Source organism: Paralichthys olivaceus, chromosome 1 (assembly GCF_024713975.1).
Source record: "Paralichthys olivaceus isolate ysfri-2021 chromosome 1, ASM2471397v2, whole genome shotgun sequence".
Lineage (NCBI taxonomy): Eukaryota > Metazoa > Chordata > Actinopteri > Pleuronectiformes > Paralichthyidae > Paralichthys > Paralichthys olivaceus.
The window spans coordinates 2930572-2952694 of NC_091093.1; the positions used below are offsets into that span (position 1 = coordinate 2930572).

Genomic DNA, 22123 nt, shown 5'->3' on the forward strand with positions numbered 1-22123 from the left:
GTTCCACAAACTCAAACCACTGTTGCACCATATCGTGACAAAACCCCCTAACTGCCACTGTGTGATTTATTGGAACTTCTGTTGATCAAATGAAAATGCCTTTGATAATATGCAACACCACCCTGTCGTTTATGAAACGATTCCAAAAATACGAGCTGCACCTCTCAGCTGATGACCTGCTGATGGAGATACAAGGTTTTACAGTAAAAGATAATCAGTGAAAGCACAAATGTCAGGCGTGGGAGCGGTTATGAGGCTTCACTGAAATCTCACGGGGGCTTTCCTCGCTGCGAGTGTGTTGCTGGTAGGTGCTGTTCACACAATAATGCATGAGAAATACGTGACATGAGCCCATTATGGACATTTATAATAGGATATGATAGCTTGCCATGGGGGGAGAAACATGAGCAATACAACCACAGTTCTCTCTCTCTTTCTGTCTCTCATCTGTCCTTTCCTTTCTCTCGGTGTCCCTCTCCACCCTCTCTTCTTTAATCTTGTTGACAGGCAGATCCATACAGCATCAACAGACTTTTACTTTTAACCCTGTGCGTACTTTGGAGTCAGACCTCCACTCTGCAGTGGATACACATAGAACTAAATAAAAATGATCTTCTCATTATACTCTGGAGTATGATCTGTCCTTTTGAACTGCTCCTTCAACTAATATGCACCAGTTACATCATGAGAAACTGAACTTCTTCCAGACTCTTTCAGATTCCCTGTCATGAAACCATTTCTTTTTTCCCATCACACCCTCATCTTTTGGTGGGTGTCTGAGCTCAGAGTAGCAGGGCTTCTTAAAACATTACAGTGATGCTCTGAGGGGTGGAGCGGGCTTCAGGAGGGGGCCGTTCTCCACATTTCAGCTGCAGCTGTTCTCTGGGTGGTGGTGGGGGGGGAAGGGACACTGTCACTGGTTCAAACTGTCATCTGATGTCAGTGTTTACGTGTGTTAGCTGGTGAACATTCTGACACACATCTTAGCAGCCACAGAACACTTGTGTTTGCTTTATTTTTTAAGTCATTGTTTGTTCTCTTTGAAATGGGCTCGTCATATTATGCACTTTAATTTCAAATGTATCCAATGAGTCAATAAGCCTTTGAGTTGTAGAGTGCTGGGAAATTCAAACACTAGAGTAAAGATGAGGTTAGGACCACATCCACTGATTTCTAAACTTGATTTGCTTCTATATTTATTTATCAACAGTTGCTGGGAAAAGGTTTGAGTTCCTTAATGAGCCCATTATTCACTGTATTTTATTTCAGAGAAGCTTAAGTAGAAAATAAATTATTAATTAATAATCAAATAAAATATATTTTATAGGCCTGAAGCTGCATAGGTTTGCTTTAACAACATATATCTTGCATCATAGATCTCTTTTAATACACAGGGACTGGAAATTAATTCATTATATGATATAATTTTATTCTTACAAAAACTTTATGCTCTACTTGTCGTTTATAATAAAAACAGAATCCTGCTCACAGGACAATGGAAAAGGCTTTGATGTGTTGTTTTGGAAGCAATGACATACGACTTATTTTTATTGGTTTCTTCTTCTTGGTTTATATCACTGGTGACTCTAGATTCCCTCTGGGTGTGAATGTGAGAATGAATGTTTGTCTCTATGTGTCAGCCCTGTGATTCACTGGCGACCTGTCCAGGGTGTGCCCTGCCTCTCGCAGTGTCAGATGTAATGAAATGGATATGTGCATGGTGAGATTTTACCAGGAGGGTGTATGGAATGATCTTCTGCAACAATATGTCCACAGAAGGACGTTGGGGTTGGACAGTTAAGCAAAAATCCAGTTCATACAATGACAACATCCAGGGTCAGTGTGATTAAAATTTGTGCTCTCCACAATACCTGCAATCATCCTCCACCACTACCTCCACACTGCTACCTTCCACCTCACTACCCAAAAGACACATTACTTCCTGCAGTGGCACTAAACATTGGCACTGGAGCTGAATTGTGACGTGCTGAATCATCCAGTATGGATTTTTTTGTGATAACATCTAAACACTCAAGTTGACTCAAATGTCAAACTTTACAGAAAGAGGACCCTGAGATTAGTTGAGTGCAGTTAGATTATCTTGCAAGTGCTGTTTACATGGGCAGGAATTACAGAAAGCTCATCTGCATCACAAAAATATGCTGATTGATCTGAAATATGTGGCTCCTTTACTTTTCGTGATCCCTCGTGTAAAAACTGGTTGCTTAGGGAATGACCTGGTTGTCTGTTGTGAATAAAAAGGTTAGGGAAACAGTGTACCTTCAAATGACCACCAAAAGTGTCGAAGTCGAAGAATTTGCAAGCCTCATTGCCGTAGCAGCCAGGCTCCATCTCCCCACGGACCAGGATGTTACGACTCAGCAGGCCAACTTCTGCCCTCACATCCACACCGTCCACCTCCTCACCCATGTGGATAAACTGAGCCTTACCTGCACACACGCACATGCACACACACACGCACACACACACACACACACAAGAGATTACAACAAACAAAAATATAGAGACATCTGTTGAAAACTGCTGATCGGATCAACACTCATCAAACTGAGCACAGTTTCAACAGATGTCAATTCACACCAGAGAATAGTGTTCGTGTGTGTGTGTGTGTGTGTGTGTGTGGCTGAGCAGATGTTTCAGATGAATGCAACACTTGAGAGCGGACCATTAGCTAGCGTTCACCCGAGAGCAACAGAACAGTCAGAAACTCAGTAGTTCTCCACCTCACCTTCCGCCCCATCTGATTTTAAACTTGCTACATGTTCCCACTAACCTGGTGTCCAGGCCAATGCCAGCCATCTGTTAAGAAGATGGCTGTGATGGTGGCAGCATGTTGCTTCAGATACAGAAGAAATGATGGAATACAATCCATATGTCAACTTCAGAGATTACAGATTCAGTGTGAATGCACCTGCACAGTGGTTTTTATGACCTCCACTAATGTGAACTTGCTGCTCATGTTGTTTGCCATCAAAGAGTTGGACTTCCCTCCATCATCCTGCTGCTACTAGAAGCTCAGAACAAAAGGTGCAGTGCACTACACTGTCTTTTATTCCTGTAGCAAATGACAGACCCTGGTACCCTTGGTATTTTTGGATCTATCTGTCTCTATTATAATCATCTTTTATAATAATAGGATGAACACAAAGTTTCTAACTCCACTCTGCACCACACACTGCATATAAAGCTCAGCTGGAGGCCTGTAATGTTTGAAATATTCCTTTAGGCATTATGACCTCTAATGCTGGGATGGCTATTTAACACACTTTTTGATTTTGGCTTAATGATACGATCAGACAAAAGCTACAAATGACAACAGCTACAGCTACAACACACAACAGGTAGAAATGTTTTCGATGTGGTTGGAGGACATGTTGTTTGACTGTTATGATACTGAGAAATCTAGATAGCTTACAAATATTAACCTCAACCTCCCTCCCACCTCCCACCCCTCAAGCATTGAGCTTTTAGCCAGTTTAAAAGCTAGAGCATTATACTTGTTGCATGTAGTGTATCTCCTGAAGAAGAGGAGAACAAAGAGGAGCCCATAAAAGGCAACAAAACAACACAGTAAGTGGAAGAATGCTGCAGAAACCGGCTCAGTTCCACGTGTCCTTCACTCCTACACATTTACATTCTGAACAACACATGTGTTGTGTTGATCAGAAAAAAACAAATAGATGCCAGGGAAAGAAATGGAACCAAAGAAATGTTTGAGTGTGAAATCTGAGTGAAAGAAGCTCAGACACCCACATAACCTCTTTTCTCCTCCTACTCCTTCCACCAGCACAGCCAGGACACTTTCATTCCAGCTCAGACCTAACACTTCAACAGCTGAGGTTCACATACATTCATTTTGATGATTATACTGTTGAGTCACACATCATCACATTCACAGAGCAAATAATTCAACAACAACCATGTAGCTTATAGATGGAATCATTTTGAAACAATGAGTAGTGCTCATACTGCTAATGTAATATCTCACTAAGTCTGGCCTTAACTAAATTAATCCGGTTTAAATGTGGACTGTTCTACAACTAGTGATAGGTAACCCTTCACAAAAATAGCAGACAATTTTCACTTCACTTGTCTATTTCACGATAGAAAGCATGAAACCAGAAGAGTAGTCGCTCATGTTGGAATTGCATGTCAAATCCTCCCATATGGGTTTAATGAGGCTATATTTAAGGGCTATGTAATGTATCAACTGCAGAAGTTGTGATAGCTGTTATTGTGGTTTGCAGGTTTTGACAGGGCTCGTCTCTGGGCTGGTGAAAGATGTTAAAACTGAGCTGGAGAGACAGAACCTGATTTTGTGAGTTTAGTTAAATGTCAGGATGGAAATAGAATAACGCTAAATACTTCACCACTGCTCCAGGCCATTGATCCATTCCACAGTATTTATTTTCTACACCCATCATCACATAATGCCATTTAGAACTGTCAAAAGTTCAACATGTAAAACCCAGGCACTACTTATTGGACTTAAACTGATAAATAGCCGCAGGCTGTCTGTCTGTGTCTCAACAACACACCCTCACTGTTTGTGCATTACCTCAGGGGCTGGGGAGTAGACTGTATTAGCACAAAAACGGTGCAGCAAAGTGGCACAAGGGCAGGAATTAATGAAAAGGATAATAGTCAGGAGTATGACAGCAGCTCTGAGGAGCAGCCCCAGGCTCTCCAAAATAGGATTTCCACTTTGGATGGCCATGGACCCAGTGACGTCAAAGAGCTGAGAGAAAACAGAGAGGAGTGGGGGAGGTATGGGGGAGGTTTAATGGACTGATCTTCTGATGCAGCTGGGCAGGAGCCAAATGCCAGCAGCTTTTTGAAAATAAATAGATGGACTCCTGAATCCACAGTGGAAGAAATGCTCACTTTAATTCTTTTGGTGCATGAATCTGTGACAGGATGTGACAGCACCGCAAGGTCACGTCACATCACGTTAATGCTGACTTTTAGCCACAGCAGGCACAAAGTCTTTTCCAAGTGACAAAGAGTTTTTTTGATTCATACACAAGAACGGAGACGGCTGACAAGGCTGACCTGAAGAACCCTGCTCAATGTGTGGCTGAAGTACTAATATAAGTGCCTCTGTGTTAATACTAGCTTGGCATTGGCTCTGTGTGTGTGTATGTCAGTGTCAATGGGCCTCAATAAACTGACCTTTTCTAGGTCATCTCAACCTGCCCCTGCCACACACACACACACACACACACACACACACACACACACACACACACACAAACACCACCTTAAAAATGGAAAAAGCCCTTGTGCACTGTGTCTGAGGCAGCAGCGCAGTCCATAGCGACTTGGCTTGGGAACCGGAGGGTGGCCGGAGAGGAGAGGTGCTAGTTCACCTCCTGGGCACTGCCGAGGTGCCATTGAGCAAGGCACCGAACCCCCCAATTGCTCCCCGGGCGCCTTCATGGCTGCCCACTGTTCCGTGTGTGTTCACTGTGTGGATTGTGTTCTGTGTGTTCCGTGTGTGCTGTGTTCACACGGATGGGTTACATACAGAGGTCAAATTTCCCCATGTTTGCATGTTGCATGCTGTGTGTGGGACCATAAAGAGGAATCTTAATCTTAATCTGAAAGCAGTCGTCGTCCTCCAACCAATCAGCAGCTCAATCCCAGATTCTGAAACCCAAACGGCCCCTCTTAGAAACAAGTACTGCACATAGATTCACTATATGAATGTGTGTGTGAATGTACTCTAAAGCGCTTCGAGAGGTCAACACTAGACAAGCACTATATAAATACAAACCATTTACCATAAGTTGTAATGACTACTCAGACCTTGTGTAATGTAATGCAAAGTGGAAACATACATGTTCTGTCTGACCAACATGGGTGAGGGACAGGGCAATGATAAATACCTCGGTCTGAAACAAGCAAAGAGACGCAGCACTACATGGTGATGTCAGTGCAATTTGCCCAGGGTGCAAGATAGGGTCTTAATGTCAGAGTATGTCAACAGACATCTGATAACATTGAGAATGTTGAGAAACAAATAAGGAAACAAATAAGATAGAAATAAATTAAGAAAACCCTCTGTTGTTTTGATGGAGCTCTAAGTCAAAATGCTTGAATGCCCGTGTTAACTGTGTTCTACCTGCTTCCATTATAGTAAACTATGTTTAACTTAGTGTTTGTTTATCCATCTTCTGAACAGTGACACAATTTACCTGATTGTTTTGAAGGTCACCTTGCCTTTCTGTGTCACTGATTTCCATTGCTTGGTTGGTGTGCTTGGCCACTTTTCATTATAGTCCAACATCTCTCACCTTTTGCTTTTATCCTTGTGGAAACACTTTGTAACAAAGTGGTTTGTGGTCTATGTGCTGTTTAAGTAAGGGCGACTCAATAACTTCAATAAAAAAAAACAACCTTCAAATAAAATGAAAGATGTTTTTTGGTGAATTCTGTCTTTGCTACGCCCTCAGTGAGTGGCCTAACATGTGCCTTCCAACTCACAGCTGGCGTTCTGAGGCTGAGCTGTGAACTGATGGGAGACTTTAATGGTGGAAGCATGTGTGCATGGCCAACTGCCTGGATGACATTGCCATCTCCATAGCATGGTCACAACTGGATTTAATATGAATATTTGCAAAATATTGAATGTGTTAATGTGCCATACTTTCCCATTTATCTCACTGCCTCTGTTTCTTCGAATCCATTCAGATAGATAGGAGATTGAAGGGTTAACCTAGGAAGAGTTAGTGGCTCCCTCTCCTCACTGAGCTACTTGAGACAATAAGCACATGAAACATTTTATAAATACAATACTTAATGCAGTAAATATATTTTGCAAATGTTTCTCTTGACAATGAAATGTTGAGCATGCAGCACATGTAGAACATTATTGGGTCCACATCTACATGTGGCAATGCCCCTCATAGTACTCAATCAGAGTGCTGTGTTTCCCCCCCAACCTAACCCCACCTAACCCAGGGTTAGAGACATGTGTCCCAGAGGTGAACTGATCTTTCACAATCAAAGAACATTTCCTAAAGTATCATGTAACAGTGTCAAATACCAATGTTAGTGCTAACATTAACTGCTGTCTAATCTTAACTTATGAGCGATTAAATATGTTGAAACATGGTCAAATGTCCGTCTTGATGTAAATAGTCTCTGTAATTGCTGATAAGTCAGGAAGCAGTGAAATGATAAGTGTTTGTAAGACTCACTATGCTGAAATAAAACAGTATGTCATGCAATCAGTTGTGAAATTGGTGTTGATCTGGTCTGGGTCTCTCAGCAGGATTCAGATCTGGTATTTTTCGGTTCTTCAAACACAGACTCATGTGGTTTGGTTCCATGTATGACATGTATTGGTGTGTATTTTGTGTTTGGGAACAAATTAGCCTATTGTTCTTGTGAGGGACTGGTGATGTGTCCAGGGTGTACCCAGTCTCTTGCCCAATGTCAGCCGGGGATGGCTCTAATACTCCCGCAAACCATAAAGACTAATCAATATAGATCAGGGATGGATGGATGGATGGATGGAAGGACCTCTAGTTAAGACTAGCCCAACATTGACATAAGTGAATACTGTGACAGATACAAGAACATTTTGAATAATATGATTTACATTTTTATCTAATTTTCTGTAATCAAACTGTGCACAATGATCAAACCTTGCATCTAATGCAGCTGGGCAACATACTGACAAATACTCAACTGTTTGAGTCACTGATTAACGAAATACGTGGATTTGAGATGCTGTGATTTGCTTAATCTTGACCTATATTTTTTCAAATTTTAAGCTAGAAAATTAATAAATTCATGGATGAAAAGCACACAAGGCATTTGCCCTCCTTGCAGAACAAACTGAGTTGTGCCTGAGGCATCCCACAGGAGCTGGGAAAGAGTAGAACGCACCTCAGTACTCTCTGACACACCTATTTTAAGATAAGAACATCCCCTCTTTATTTTAAGCTTCAAAACAACCTGCTGTCTGTCTATTCAGATGAGTCCTCAGTCTCTGTACTCACTATCACTCTCCCCTCTGCTTCTTCCACATCATAAGTTATTCCTGTAATGGAGGAGGCTTGACACTGCAGCTACAGTGACTTACTATCTCTGGTATCTCCGGCATGCTAACTTCAGCAGAAGTAAAGAAGCAATAACAAAACACCGATGGAGACAGGCTCTTGAAGAGTAAAAGAAGGATATATTGAGGAAAGTTTGGAGCCGTTATTACAATATTTCTTCTAGACTGGTAAGTAAACAGCTGCTATGGCAATGTAGTGGTAACTTACATGTACATATAGCATCTGTAAAAGAAAATCCAAAATGAACAGGTGGACATAAACACAACAATTGCAGACTGATAAAGACGTGCACTCTACAGCCAAATTATCCTCTCCAATCCCCTCTGTGACATAGAAATTCTGAGCATTGATTCAGATAACAAGTCCACGGTTCGGTTCAGACCACATTTTTTTGTTTTGTGAGGGGGTGTAGTGGGTGTGTAATAAAAAGCGGGCGGAAAAAAACACCAACATTTGGTACAGTAAAGAGAAGAACACTGAAGAACATGTTGGACTTGACTTCACATAAAACTACGTATTGAAAAAGTAATTAGGCAAGAGAGAGTGTGTGTGAGCGTGTCTCTCACAGTCTTAACTTCCAGAGTTCGCTCCGTATATTTACAAAACAACAACACACAGACTTTGCAATGCACTTCTGTAAAGGTAAAACAGATAAATCTCTCCGACCTCCACACTCTGACGATGCTAATCACTTCTGTGTGTTGGTTCAGATTATGCTGGGCTTCGGTCCGGGGTTGTGATTGGACACATATGCACACATGCAACGGGCTGCACCTGCTTTGCTTTGCGAACCGGAACCCTGGACATCTGGACCGCAGATTCAGTTTTGGTTTGAGAATTGTTACAGCCCTAGTGTTGAGACAGTGATTGTAGAGGCTGCAGTCACAAAGATGCTTAGCTGGCTGCTGTTTCTATTGCAACCTGTGCATTTATCTATGAGGAAGGGAATCAGCTCACATTTGATTGCTGTAAAGCTGCTGTATTATTATATTTTAATTTTTATATTTTATCATTACAAGACACTTTATGTTATTTTTCATTGAATTTGTGACTTATCTTTAATTGGAGCGCAGTGACATGCTCACTGATTGAATTCAATTCCCCTCCCTGGTGTCTAATTTGACTAAATATATAAAAATGAGGCAACACATGATTATTTTCATTATTGCCTATTAATGTTAGAAAACAATAACGCAATTTCTTCGACAGATTACAATTCAAAGTTGTAACCAGTGAGTGGTTGGATTTTTGGATCATTTGAATCATAACCCAGAAGGAGTTCAACCTTTCATATGATGGCTGCACTGAAAACACACTGCAGGTCACTGCTTCTCTCACCTTGGACCTTGACCTGGTTGGATGTGCAAGTCGGGCATGGCAACAGGGTGAACTCTTCAGACTGGTGCATGGAGTAGTCAGTGCTGGCCACCACCACTCGATCCCCTAAGCCCCAGCCCTCTGGTTGGTCAGCGAGCTCCAGGATGCTGCTGTTAGACAACATGTCGATGGAGATGGATGCCTGTGGACGAACTACAGAGGAATGTGATAAGAGTTAGAACACACAAATAGGCAGAGAAAGTCAAACTGTGGCTTGTTATTGCACTGGAACGCAATAACAAGCCACAGTCCAGAACTACATTCCCAAATGTCCTAGTTCATGATCAAGTTACGCCATTGGTCAGCTAGCGGAGTTTCTTAAATGGCTCTTTCAAAATGAATTGGCACTTTTGAACCCTTTCAGGAACTTATTTAAATTTAGCACCTACAGGAACAAACCTTAGTTACTTTCTAATTTCTAGTTTGGTTTGTTACCCAGACAGAGGCTGTGGTCTTTGTGACAAACACAAGCTGTTTTCATACGAGCACCTCAACCCTGAACTTCTCTGGACACTTCCCCGGAGGAGAACAATATATCAGCTCCATTCATGGACACTTGTAGTGGACACTTTTCTATATCAAATTAAGTTTATTCATAGCAAGACTGATAACTTCGATTGAGAGCTTCTTTACATTGTGAAATTTACCCACTCATCTCTCTCACCCCCTCCTTGTGAATCCCCAGGTGTTCCCTGGCCAGATTGGAGATATACAATATCTATATCTATACATATCTATATACAATATATACAATTGTGTATTGTCGGGTTGAGCTCTGAGTCAGTCGGGGATCACATGAAGAGACAGAAGACACTTTAGTTCACATAAGAACTATTGGAGATTTTCCAAGATTCCTGTAAAAACCGTGTACCTGGAGACATGGTCACACTGAATATTGATTGGATAGTCAGTACTTATGTAATACTTTTGTGTTGACAGTACCTTGTGTTGTTGTCAGCTGAGAAATAAATATAAAATATATATATATAAAATATTTATGGCTGTATTTTTGAAATCATCTGGTTCAGGATTTGTCCTTGTAATGACAAAGAGCTGGTCCACAGTTTATCCTACTGAATCTGAGAGTCAATAATCAGCTCATGTCTTACATCTAGTATAAGCTTTTCCTGGTGACGGAGCAGGGAGACACATCTATATTCGGTATCACCCCTTGTGTGATCAAGGAACATGAAAACAGATTAACCAATGTGGTGGGGGGAGACCACCAACACTGTGGACTACCAGTCCAAACATTGTTAACTACCAGGCTGTTAAGGAGATATACTGTATCTTCATTCCACCTCAAGCCACCTCCCCTCCATGACAAACACTTAAAATGTCAGATTACCAGTACAGTCACCTCTCGAATACGTTCAACTGCTCATCAGAGCAGGAGATCTCTTGTGTCAAATCAGAATCAAAAACATGTTTGTTGGATTTTCACACCCGAGGAAGTTGCCTCACTGTTGTGGTGCATAACAACCAAAACTATGTAAGAGAAAATACCATATGCCAAAGGGTGTTCCAAGTTTTATATTAAAACATGTATTTTCATCTTTATCTGCCATGTACATTTGTATGCAGATGATTTTGCATTATTTAGCTGACTCTGCTCGTGCTGCTGTGGAAAACCTGCAACATTCTTTTAATGTTCTCCTCGCCGTGCCTTACTCATATTGAATGCATAAAAAACTAAGTCTATGTTGTTGTCTGCAGGTTTCCAGTATCTGGAATAATTTGGAGACATAATCACATTCAATACCATATAGACATAATGATAAATGCTGATAAAACACTTATTTGTGTAGAAATAGAGCTAACTTTCCTATGTTGTGTAGGGAAAGGATTGTTGAAGCAATATTTCCCTCTGCTACGGATTATGAAGATGTGATTTATAGTACAGCCTCTGCCTCCACTTCTAAACCCTTGGATGCTGTTTATCATTCTGCCCTTAGGTTTATTACTGGTTATGCTTTCGAACCCATCCTTGCATCCTGTATGAAAAGCTGGGTAGTCTAAAATACGTGATAGGCATATGAATTTTGTTATCTACAAGGCCCTGATTGGGAAACTGCCGTCTTATATCACTTCTTTGCTAGACTAATGTTCTGGACCATGTCAAACTGTCTGTATCTGGGCTTGGAAAATCTGCTTTTAGGTTCTCTGACCACCTGGAAGTCTTTACAATGCACTGTAAAAATCTGTTCTTTGGACTCCTTGGTCAATTTAAATCCATGATCACAAACACTTTAACTTCTCTTCTTCTAGTCTTTTTTTCATATGTGTATCCAGTTTTTTAAAGCAAGTATTTAAATACTTGTTTTAATCAAATGCTTACTTTTAGCTTGTGTCTTTTGTTTGTTCCTTACTGTTATCCAACATTATTGTTAATAAGGGCCAGCGCTCAATGATTATTTTCAAGTTTAAATAAAGGCAAATAATTAAATAAATACCTTTTGAAAACAAACCAAGGCAAACATCTGTTGTGCCATCCTTGATCTTTCTGACTTCTCTGCTTTTGTCTTCCTTGGTCTAAAGGCCTTACTGACTTCCCAAACCTCTGTTAAGCCACACAAACAACTTAATAAAAATGTGGTTCAACATTTTTGAAGTCATATGGTGTCATGTCTGTTTTCATTTGCCATTAATTTGTGAACTCGAATAAGTTTTGTCTGTAAAATTACATCTCGTCTGGTTAAGAAGATTTTCCCTGAATGTGTGGGAGGGTGAGATGCACTATGACACATTGTGTGTGCGTGTGGGGCAATTGTAGAGTGATGCAAATGGGTTGCACCCAGTGTCAATTTTGACAAAAAATTATGCCAACATTCTCTTGTGCAGTCATAACACATAGACACACACTTGCATGCACAGACACATAGCCACGAGCCCAGACATTGGTCCATGCTATCTCTGTATGGTTGGTGCACAGCCTGTGAACTCTGAGCTGGCTATTTGATAGTATTTCTTGCACCATCATGTGGGCCCCATGCATTCCAACCATAGCAGCCTGCCCACACACAACACACTCTCTGGAGCACTGCCAGCATGTTTGTGTACAGTACATACCAGCACTGATCAGCTTAGGCTCTCTATAATATACTTGTGAGATCCATTAATCCTTGTTGAAGAGAAACAAAGTTTACCTCGAGCATCAAGGTTTATTATCTGTAGTTTTTCAGAAAAAGCACAGAATATTTCAAACACATACACAAAATAAATACTTACAAACAACACACAAAGTGATAAACGTACCCAGTTTCCCACATAGGAAGCGGACCCTGTAGTTGCGACAGAGGCCATGTGCCTGGTTCTTGTTAAGGCAGACGAAGCCATAGTCCTTGTCATTCTTGTGGATCACATCTCCTGTCCTGTTGGCTGGTATACCATCATGGGTTTCAGCCTGGACACAGGGAACAGAGAATGAAAAACATGATGGGGGCCCAAACCTAACTGTCAAATTCCATGACACACCAATGGTAAAGATAAAAAAAAAGATCCTTGGAAATAAGTTTGTCTATGGTTGTTTGCAGGCACTTAAAATGATGGTTCTTTTTACCAGACATCTGCTATTTGTCTAGTGTTTGCCTTATTTTGCTGGCAAATGATAGGAATTTCATGACGTCCACTAGCACTATGGGTTAGGGCTCAGTTCTTCTACTGAACAGTGTGGTTTTTCCCAGTTAAATGTGGTCTGTAGCCAATACTGGTGCTGTGCCATGTTATACATAGTTTAGCCTAAATGCTGCTGCTCAATGACATTTCTCACTAAAATTCCATGTGCAATACAGTGTCAGCAAGTGAGCCCAATGTTACTTCTGATAAACACAGTGGAGAAGCCCACAGAGTTTACCAGTTCTCCTTGTTTTGTTTAATGATGCTAATGATTAAAAAATGCACACCATTAATGACATTCAAACATTTATACAAAAACTACAGAACTATGACCTCTTGACCCCCAGTGACCGTCAGTGGCACCATTACAGAACAACTTTACAAACGTCAAAACAACAACAGGAAAGTGCAGACACTCGGTCTCAGGCACTGAGACTTCATATTTCCTTAGGATACTCAGATAATCCAAAACAAATCAGAACCACATTATATAACTTATTGGAATGAGACAAAAAGCAAAAACACTAAAAATAGAGATTCCACAGAGGAAAATTAGACAGTACAAACTGCAAACTGAGGAGAACCTTGACTATGTCCAGATTCTGTGGAAAAAAGATGACACACATCAGTTGGCAAGCTATGAGGGACATACTAGTTCTTCTTAGATGTTTATGAAACAGAATGAAATTACAGTGACTTACTACATTGTAAAAGGCAGATAATAAAAAGATATATAAAACGAACATTTCTAGAAATCATTACTTCATGCAAACTATCCATTTGGAATTATTTATCTTAATGAATAAAAAAAAAAGAAGAGTCCGGTTAGATAACAAGACAATATAAAGGACAAATTGTGCAATGTTAAAAGAAGAAGAAGACATTGAGGTAGAAAAGTGCACAGCATCCATTAAAAAAGAGCAGTTGGAGCCTTATTTTTTATGGTAATGGGTGTTGGAGGCTGAGCAGGCAGACCTGGTGCTACTGCATATCATTCATGGAAGGTTAACAGCTGCAGCTTTATGGTGCCAGGCTGAACCGCATTCACTGGCTGCAGCCATGTCATGTCCCTGCTGCACGGTAATGACAGACTGGCTTCATGTTGATGATCACCTGACTGCACGGACAGACCAACTCCAATAAAACTGGACACAGGAGCATCTGGAGCTAACGTCCATGTAGGGTCTTCTGTTTGGAACACCATTGATACAACATTATTGTTGCTGGTTATGTGAGCTGAGATGATTCTAAAGGATTTCATCACACCCTATTGTTGAATTTATTTATAGTCATCTTTTTTTTTCTGCAAAATTGAATATAAGCAGTCTTAATACCTCTCTGTGTATTAGCAGGTCACTGCTATTCTCGAGTTGCAGTCAGATTACCTTCACACGCAAGGGACTCACAGCAAATAATGCAGCATCTATTCCGAGGTAACTTTATCTGAGCGATACTTCGATACTGTTGCCTTTTACTCTCTTAACACTGTATCAAAACTGCAATAAGGTTCTGATGACGCAGTTAGAATATTATTCTATTATTGTCCTGATATCAAACCATTCAACTTGCAAACACAGGAGATCAGTGTTGAATATCACAACGGCTGATGGAAGAAGAGGATCAGTAACAAAGAGATGTTAGGTGGATGGCTGGAGGCAGCAGGCTGCACACCTCCAGCTCTTCAGCTGGCTAACCCTCTCCCTTTCCTGCTCTATGGAAAACTACTTGCATCTTGCGGAGCGTGAGATTTAGATCATGGCTGTAATTATTATTGCCTGACTACTGCATTAAAACAACATAAGTTGGTTTGGCTGACTTTTACACATAGGCAAGCAGAGCCAGTATCAACACTTGACAGCAGTTGTTGATAGTTGCCCAGAATATCTCATTTTATTAGCCATGGTGTATAGGAGCATTCAGACGGGGATGTCTCACAGCAATGAAAGTAACAGACACTTGGTCTGGGTGTGCTCATACTAGCTCATAGCTATACTGCAGACTTCTAACTCTTAGCACCAGTCACAAGCCTCAGCATCACACACACCATCCCAATTCTCTCTCTCTTTTGCCCGCTCATTATATGCACACAACTTGTGTACAACAACAATTTTCTTGCTCAAACTAGCCAGACTCACTGCAGATCTTACACAGACAACGAATCTCAGTGTAGGCTGCTTGGTTACCTGCTACTGCTGCCCCATTATAATAAGGAATAAAATGCTGTTGAAGTAATTTTCTAATGTGTGAGTACAGTTTCAATGCTGCACATATGTATAATAATGTGATCAATGTCAGATCTCACAACACTAAAAACTGAGTCAAAGGCTCATTGTCAAGCACACTTGTTTTTAGCTAGCTGTTGTCAGACATAAATAATAACACTAACTTTATTTGTATAGCACTTATCTAAACAAGGTTACAAAGTGCTTCACACAAAAAAAATCTGTGGCAAAATGAGGAATTAATTATGATAAAAGGTATTTTGTTCAGTTCAATTTTAAGAGTCAAATCATAACATAATACATTTATAGAGAACCCAACAGTTCCCACAATCAGCAGCACTTAGGTGACTGTGGAGAGAAAAAACTCCCTCATTAACAGGGAGAAACCTCTAGCAGAACCAGACTCAGTGTGGGCGACCATCTTCCTTGACCGGCTGGGGTGAGCAGAGCGGTTTGATCCTCAATGCACAATATTCCAAAACAAGCTTTTCTCCCCTCAGTTTGACAAACCTCAGAATTGGTCAACAGGATATGGTTACACCCGTGGAAATGACAGAAGTGATGAGCAGCATCAGATCGAAGTCTCCAACTTCCAGAGACAATAGATCACAAGTGGGTGGTAAAATGGAATATATCAGGTTCTGGATATACAGTGAAACTGTGAAAGCTACATCCAACCTATACATATTCAAGCTAGAAACTTTTGTATTTTTCAATTGGAAACATTACAGGTCACTACAAGTAGCCTCTCAGCTACCTTTTCTAAATCCAGTAGTGAGATTAGACTGACCTTAGTTTGGCCTAGTTAATCATAAAGACTAAAAAAAAGGAAGGAACAGTAGTTGAGCTCTGATCACAGTGTAAACACATGATCTCAAAACAACTCATGTACAGACAGAACCTTGTGCCCTGTACTTTATTAGTAGGAAGGCTGATGTCACGACCACAGTCAGAACAATAGTCGAGATACTGAGTGAGTCACTCTTGCTTTTGAAAATAACATTCTTCTCCTTGCTGTTTATAGATCTTTTGGAGACACATGTTAATGAAACATCTTTGGAGTTTATTGAAGCCACATTTTTTTCCACTTAAGAAGGATAGCATGAGACATTTGCCTCCAGTCTGTGCTTCTTGCCCTTGTTCAGACTCAGACACTTGAGAAGAGAGACATGGAGGAGACCAGGCTGAAGGATCAGAGGTCAGAGAGTTGATGTCAGTCAGTCAGTGTCTTTCCTACATGAATCTGATGCAGCCAAGTATAAAACTAACATAAACTAACTAAAGAAAAGGTGGTTCCAACTTAACAACAATTGCACTTAAACAAAAATTTGGCGAGACTCTGTCCATAAGGTTTTAAAAGCTGCTTTCATCCAATTCCTCCAAATGATTCAAAATGTACATCATGCAAAAGCAATCACTTTCTAACACCCCGCGTAACAACATTCAGGTGTTTCTGCTGATAACCTATCAGGAGGGTACATGCTGCTTCAGATGAATATAACAACCCAGATGCCACCATCAGCAGCTCTCATCTCTGTGGCTTAGGGACAATATTTTCTTTTGAATGGCTTCAACACAACCTTTCATTCTTCAGTTCACCACAACAATGCGGCAGCAACTTTGAATGAGTGGACGAATAAATGCTGCAGACTCGGTTACCTTTGTGTCAAATGACATCGCCAAAATGTGGGAGATGGCCGAGTGACAAGTCTCAATGAAATGGTCAGTACATCATGGAGAACACATGTCAACCCAGCTTGTTGTGTTCCATGGCTCCAGAGGAGGATGTCAGAGGACATTTAGGCTAAAAACAAGTTGTAATTGATGCTGTCTCATGTCAAATTTGTATGCCTGGCATTACGGGCACTCGGATGACACCACAGGAGCAGTATGGAGGCATGTTGTGGTTTTTTCTGTTGTTTTTTTACGTCACCTTTCACTTTAATTGTATTGGATTTGGCTGCAGCACTGTTAACCCCTGAGACTCCAAAAGTGTTTTGTGAACTCAAGTACTTCATCCACACCTCCATGAGGTAGATAATGTAGATAATGAGTGAATTTAACTTTTTCTGTGAACTATCCCTTTAAATACTTGTGGGACTCATATTAATTGTTTGGAACAGGCCCACATTTGATAAGGAGATTATTAATATAAAGATAATCTCATACAGAGCTTTGAGGGTGCAGAGTGGGTACAGGTTTGCAGAATTTGACCTCTGCAGGACTCTCCTGTGTGACCGTGCAAACACACACACACTTATGCAAGTAAGAAGTCGGCAGGTTTACCTGTATATCCAGTGGACTGACACACAGTCGGTCTGGATAGGCCTCGTGCAGGTCAGACAGTTTCTCCCAGTCTCCAGATCCCCTCTCATCATCCCTGTCAAACCATTCTGTCCACTCTGCCTCTGCAGGACGCACACAGACACACAGACACACAGACACACACACAAACACACAAGCACATCCCAGTTCAGTGGTCAGACAGCCAAGTGGTAGATATTAAACTAATCAACGTCAAGGCTTTGGCTTGTAGTCCATTTAGGCTGTCAGAGAGCATTTGTAGCAAAGTAATTGAAAGGCTCTCTCCTCTCATTATGTTCTCTGTCTGGCTGCCACAGCAGGGGATATGCATTAGACTGTGAGCCCGAGTTACTATCTGGAGCTCGACACACAGTTAGGCTCCCTGAGTATGTCTGAGCGCAGGTCACACAGCTTCTTCCACTGTATGCATATCTGTATTAAAAGAGCCATATATTAAAAGAGACGCTATCAGATATGTGATGAGAAGCGTCTAATTGGACTCAGCTTTGGGATGGAGGGGTTCACTAAAAGCAGCGTAGCAGGCAGCTGAGGAAGAGGCAGACATATTGATAAGAAGATGATGTGGTGATGATATCTGAAGGCTGATCGATTGCTGCTCGAGAAGAATTTAAAGAGCCAGAGTGAAATGATGGAACATGGTAGTCTGTGCATGAACGTGTCTGTGTGTGTCTGTGTGTAGGTTTGTTCGTCTGTGCATGAACGTGTGTGTAATTGTGTTTGTATGTGTCTGTATTTGCTGCTGTGGAAATCACAACCTTTAATAGCCGCCAGGATCTGCTGGCTTTCTTTTTGTGTCTTTGTCAGTGTGGGCTGAATCAGAGTCAGCTAAGGCCGCATGTTCATACAGGTTTACTATTTTTAGTCATGCAAACAACTGATCAGGGAAAATAATGGTTTAACGATTTTAAGCTGTGGCGCTCAGCTGAGACAGGTCGTCAAGTGTTGTTCATGGACCCAATACATTACTTCCACTCCTCAATATGGCATGTGGTGCTAGATGGGAACTGTAAAACTTTAATGGCAGATTTTCATATTTTGACATAATGAAATTCAGATTTGTTTTTAAAAACTTTTTACAAACCGGGCAACATGTAACTATTTGAATTCAACCACTGTGGGAGTGACTTTAACGTGCATGTCCTCCTGTTGTCACATGTGATGATTAAGTCAGTTCCATTTGTGGGTGAAGACCATGAAACGTGTTTGAAAGGTCTAAAAAAAACCTGAGCACATATTTTGAAAATGAAAACAGAGGAGAACCTAAAAATATTTCCTCAACTGTCTGTTACTGACAGAACTGCACAAGCAGAGAGACAAGCAGTAGTTTAATGATATGTCAGTTTTAAATAATAAACACATCAGGGCCTGATTTACTAAGGAAAACGAAATGTTGGAATTTCCATGGTGTTTGCAGTCAAGAGCTGCCTGATTAACAAACACAGCAGCTCATTACACAGTTACACAGCTCCTGGAATGATCCTGATACTGACTATCAAGCTGCACACTGCAAGTGAGAAATCGTTCAGAGCCTGTGTTGGTTGTGGTATTTCACTGAGATCACTTAGCTCTGAAACAGACTGCTAATGAAGTGACAAATTACAAAAACAATTTACTGTGGCTGTAGTTCAACAGTTAAACAGTCAAAGATCTATCTTATTAAATAAACACAGAAAACAGCAGAGAGAGAGACAGACGGAGAGAGAGAGAGAGAGACATGAGAGCAGGTGGAGGTAGATATGGTATTGATCTGGATGTTAATAAGATTCCATTCTCATCTGAAATGTGACTCCTATCCAGATTGTATCCTGACATTATTTACCCAGATTACATTTACATCTGGTATTAATATGTGTCTTCAGTGTCCAAACTGAGATTTGATCTCTGTGTCCAGCTCACGCCACATTCTCTTCTCTATTGGGAGGGTCCAAAAAAGAAAAGGTTTGAATAAGGAAAACAGAAGAAAATCACTAAAGCTGCCTTATTGTGCTCTCTTGCTTTTTGACTGGTCTCTACTTCACTCCTATCTCACGAGGACTAAGGGTAGGACTGCTTCCTGTTTACTGGCTAATGGCTGCTAGCTGCTGCTCCCTCACTGGTATGGAACAGTCGTGTATGTTTATTATTTCCACCAACATAGTTGTTGTTTGTAGATTGAGAACACAACTGCATTTACACCGATCAATGTTGTCATCAACTCTGGAAGTGGTTCGGCTGATTGGATTTAATCCATCCATCCCTGTTTTTATGAGAAGCACTGTGCTACATTTTGTTTGTGCCAAAACTGCTTAATAAAGTCTAATTGATTGATTGATTGATTGTCTGTTACATGATTCCTCCTATTACTTGCCTGTGGCTTTCCAATAAATATCATGCAATGAGAGATGAGACACACTTTGGAAACTCTCGAACAAACAACATGCAAAACTGTTACTCCTCCCTGGTGTTTGATAAATTAAGCAGTTGTTTCATCTGAATGTTTCAAAGCCTCAGTATATCTGTCCCTGGGAATAATCCAAATGCCACCAACAGGTCGCTCAATGAACCCCGGTCTGTATGAGAGATAAGTGACCTTACCTTGCACCCACTGGCTGCAGGTGGTGATGGTGAAATGTTCCCCATAACTGGATCGAAAGACACGTGAGCTCCGAGCCTCTGAGGAGGCCTTGGTCCCTAACAACACACACGCAGACAGACACACACGCAGTGAGAGAGAGAGAGATTATGTAAATGTTAGTCATTTACGTTAGTCTATGGTATCGTGCAGGGATTTCTGCTCTGGCACCACTTTGATCATGCTGCATTAAAATGTTATGAAGGGACACTGTGTCAGACGATCATTTATAATAAACATGCCTTTTTTCTACAATCATCCCTACCTTGATAGACAGCATGATCCTCCACTACTGAAGAAGTGTCACCTTTAGTCACTATAAAAGTCCAGGGATGTCTGCAGTGTAAAAGCAGAGGAGATGTGAGGCAGTGAAAAGAGAGTACAGGTCAGCTAATGGACAGAAAGAAGAGAAAGAATGGACAAGGAGTAGACAGAGACAAAATAAAGTCAAGATGAAATGAAGCCAGAGATAGAACAATAAAAGGACATATAGACAGAAGCAGCTGAAGAGCGGTGGGAATTTACATATAAAACACACACACACACAAATTGTGGCATTTTTCAGATGATGTTGAAGTCAAGGGTGAGAGCTTAAAGGGATAGTTCACCGAAAAGTGAAAATTCAGTCATTATCTTCTCACCACTATGCCAATGGAGGGGTGGGTGAAGTGTCTGAGTCCATGAAACACTGAAGGAGTCACATTTGTGGGCTCAAACACTTCACCCACAGCTCCATCGACATAGTGGTGAGTAGATAATGAGTGAAATTTCACTTTTGGGTGAACTATCCCTTTAATAAAATGAGTTATCCCAGCATGCATAACTCTGGTAATGGCATACTGGTTGCTAGGAACAGGAGAATACTGTGTAATTGGACAGAGGTTCGACATCAGCGCGAGGGAGACGAAGACTTTCAATATACAGATGACTGTGTGAAAATAAAGAAAAACAACAGTATCTTGTTTTGTTGTTTGACAGAAAATTAACAAATTTGAAATAATAAAAAATCTATCTCAACTGATAGATGTATGTTTAGTATAGATGTTACACTTTCACTTTGTGTGTTAGGTATGTTTACCAGCAAGCAAATAACTGTTAGAAACAGTGGAAGCCTTTGTGACGCTTATCCAGAGTCCAGGTTGTGCATATGTGCATGAATGCACTAATTTGATAGTGAAAAGCGCTGCTCATATTTACCCAGACCCTGAGGTGATGTTGAACAATCAACCCTTTAGTCAAGGAGCTGGCCTAATCCCAAAGACATGAGGTTTACAGTGACATAAATCATCTCCCCTCAGTTGAGAAACAAACGTTTGGCATTTTTACTCGATAAATGACTCAAACAATTAATCAGTCATTAAAATTGCATGTGAAGAAAATGGCACAGTGTGCCAGTACACTACTCCCAAAGTAAGCACGCAGAATACCAGGGCAGTGGCACGAGAACACCTGAGTGGGATGAAGCTATTTTTGCAATAACATGCCAAACATCTGCTCAGCAAACTGACTGTGTGTGCTCCAGTGAGGCACATATATATAAAGTGGTGCTGACACCAAGACAATGACTTCTAGTATCTACAACATCTGCAAACATGTATTCATGTTTTCTTTTCTACATTACTTCATCGTTTGTTCTATACTGAGATTTGATTTACACATTTCAACCCTACCTACTCATAAAATAAATCAATCTGAAGGTAAGACTCAAGGTTGTGTATCCACCCTCATGTTATTCTAGCCCGAATATCCACACCTAAATCCACTGAGGACACGCAAGCAGCAATACAAGTTTAAGTTTACTGAGTTTTGTTGTATTTGATTCCTATATATTATGTCGGAGAGTGTTTTAGACTGGGTACAATGGCAGTGAGCAATCACAGATC

At 40.9% G+C, this 22123-nt stretch overlaps 1 protein-coding gene across 1 annotated transcript in view; it reads right to left on the reverse strand.

Annotated features, from left to right (window-relative positions):
- cemip (cell migration inducing hyaluronidase 1) overlaps positions 1-22123 on the reverse strand; it is a 143790-nt gene that overhangs the window by 41271 nt on the left and 80396 nt on the right. Inside the window, exons 7-12 of the mRNA XM_069526610.1 lie at positions 20506-20576; positions 20204-20299; positions 17591-17712; positions 12723-12870; positions 9429-9620; positions 2281-2450 (exon numbers count right to left, since the gene is read on the reverse strand). Coding sequence (XP_069382711.1) covers positions 2281-2450; positions 9429-9620; positions 12723-12870; positions 17591-17712; positions 20204-20299; positions 20506-20576 — 799 coding nt within the window. The remainder of the gene's footprint in view (positions 1-2280; positions 2451-9428; positions 9621-12722; positions 12871-17590; positions 17713-20203; positions 20300-20505; positions 20577-22123) is intronic.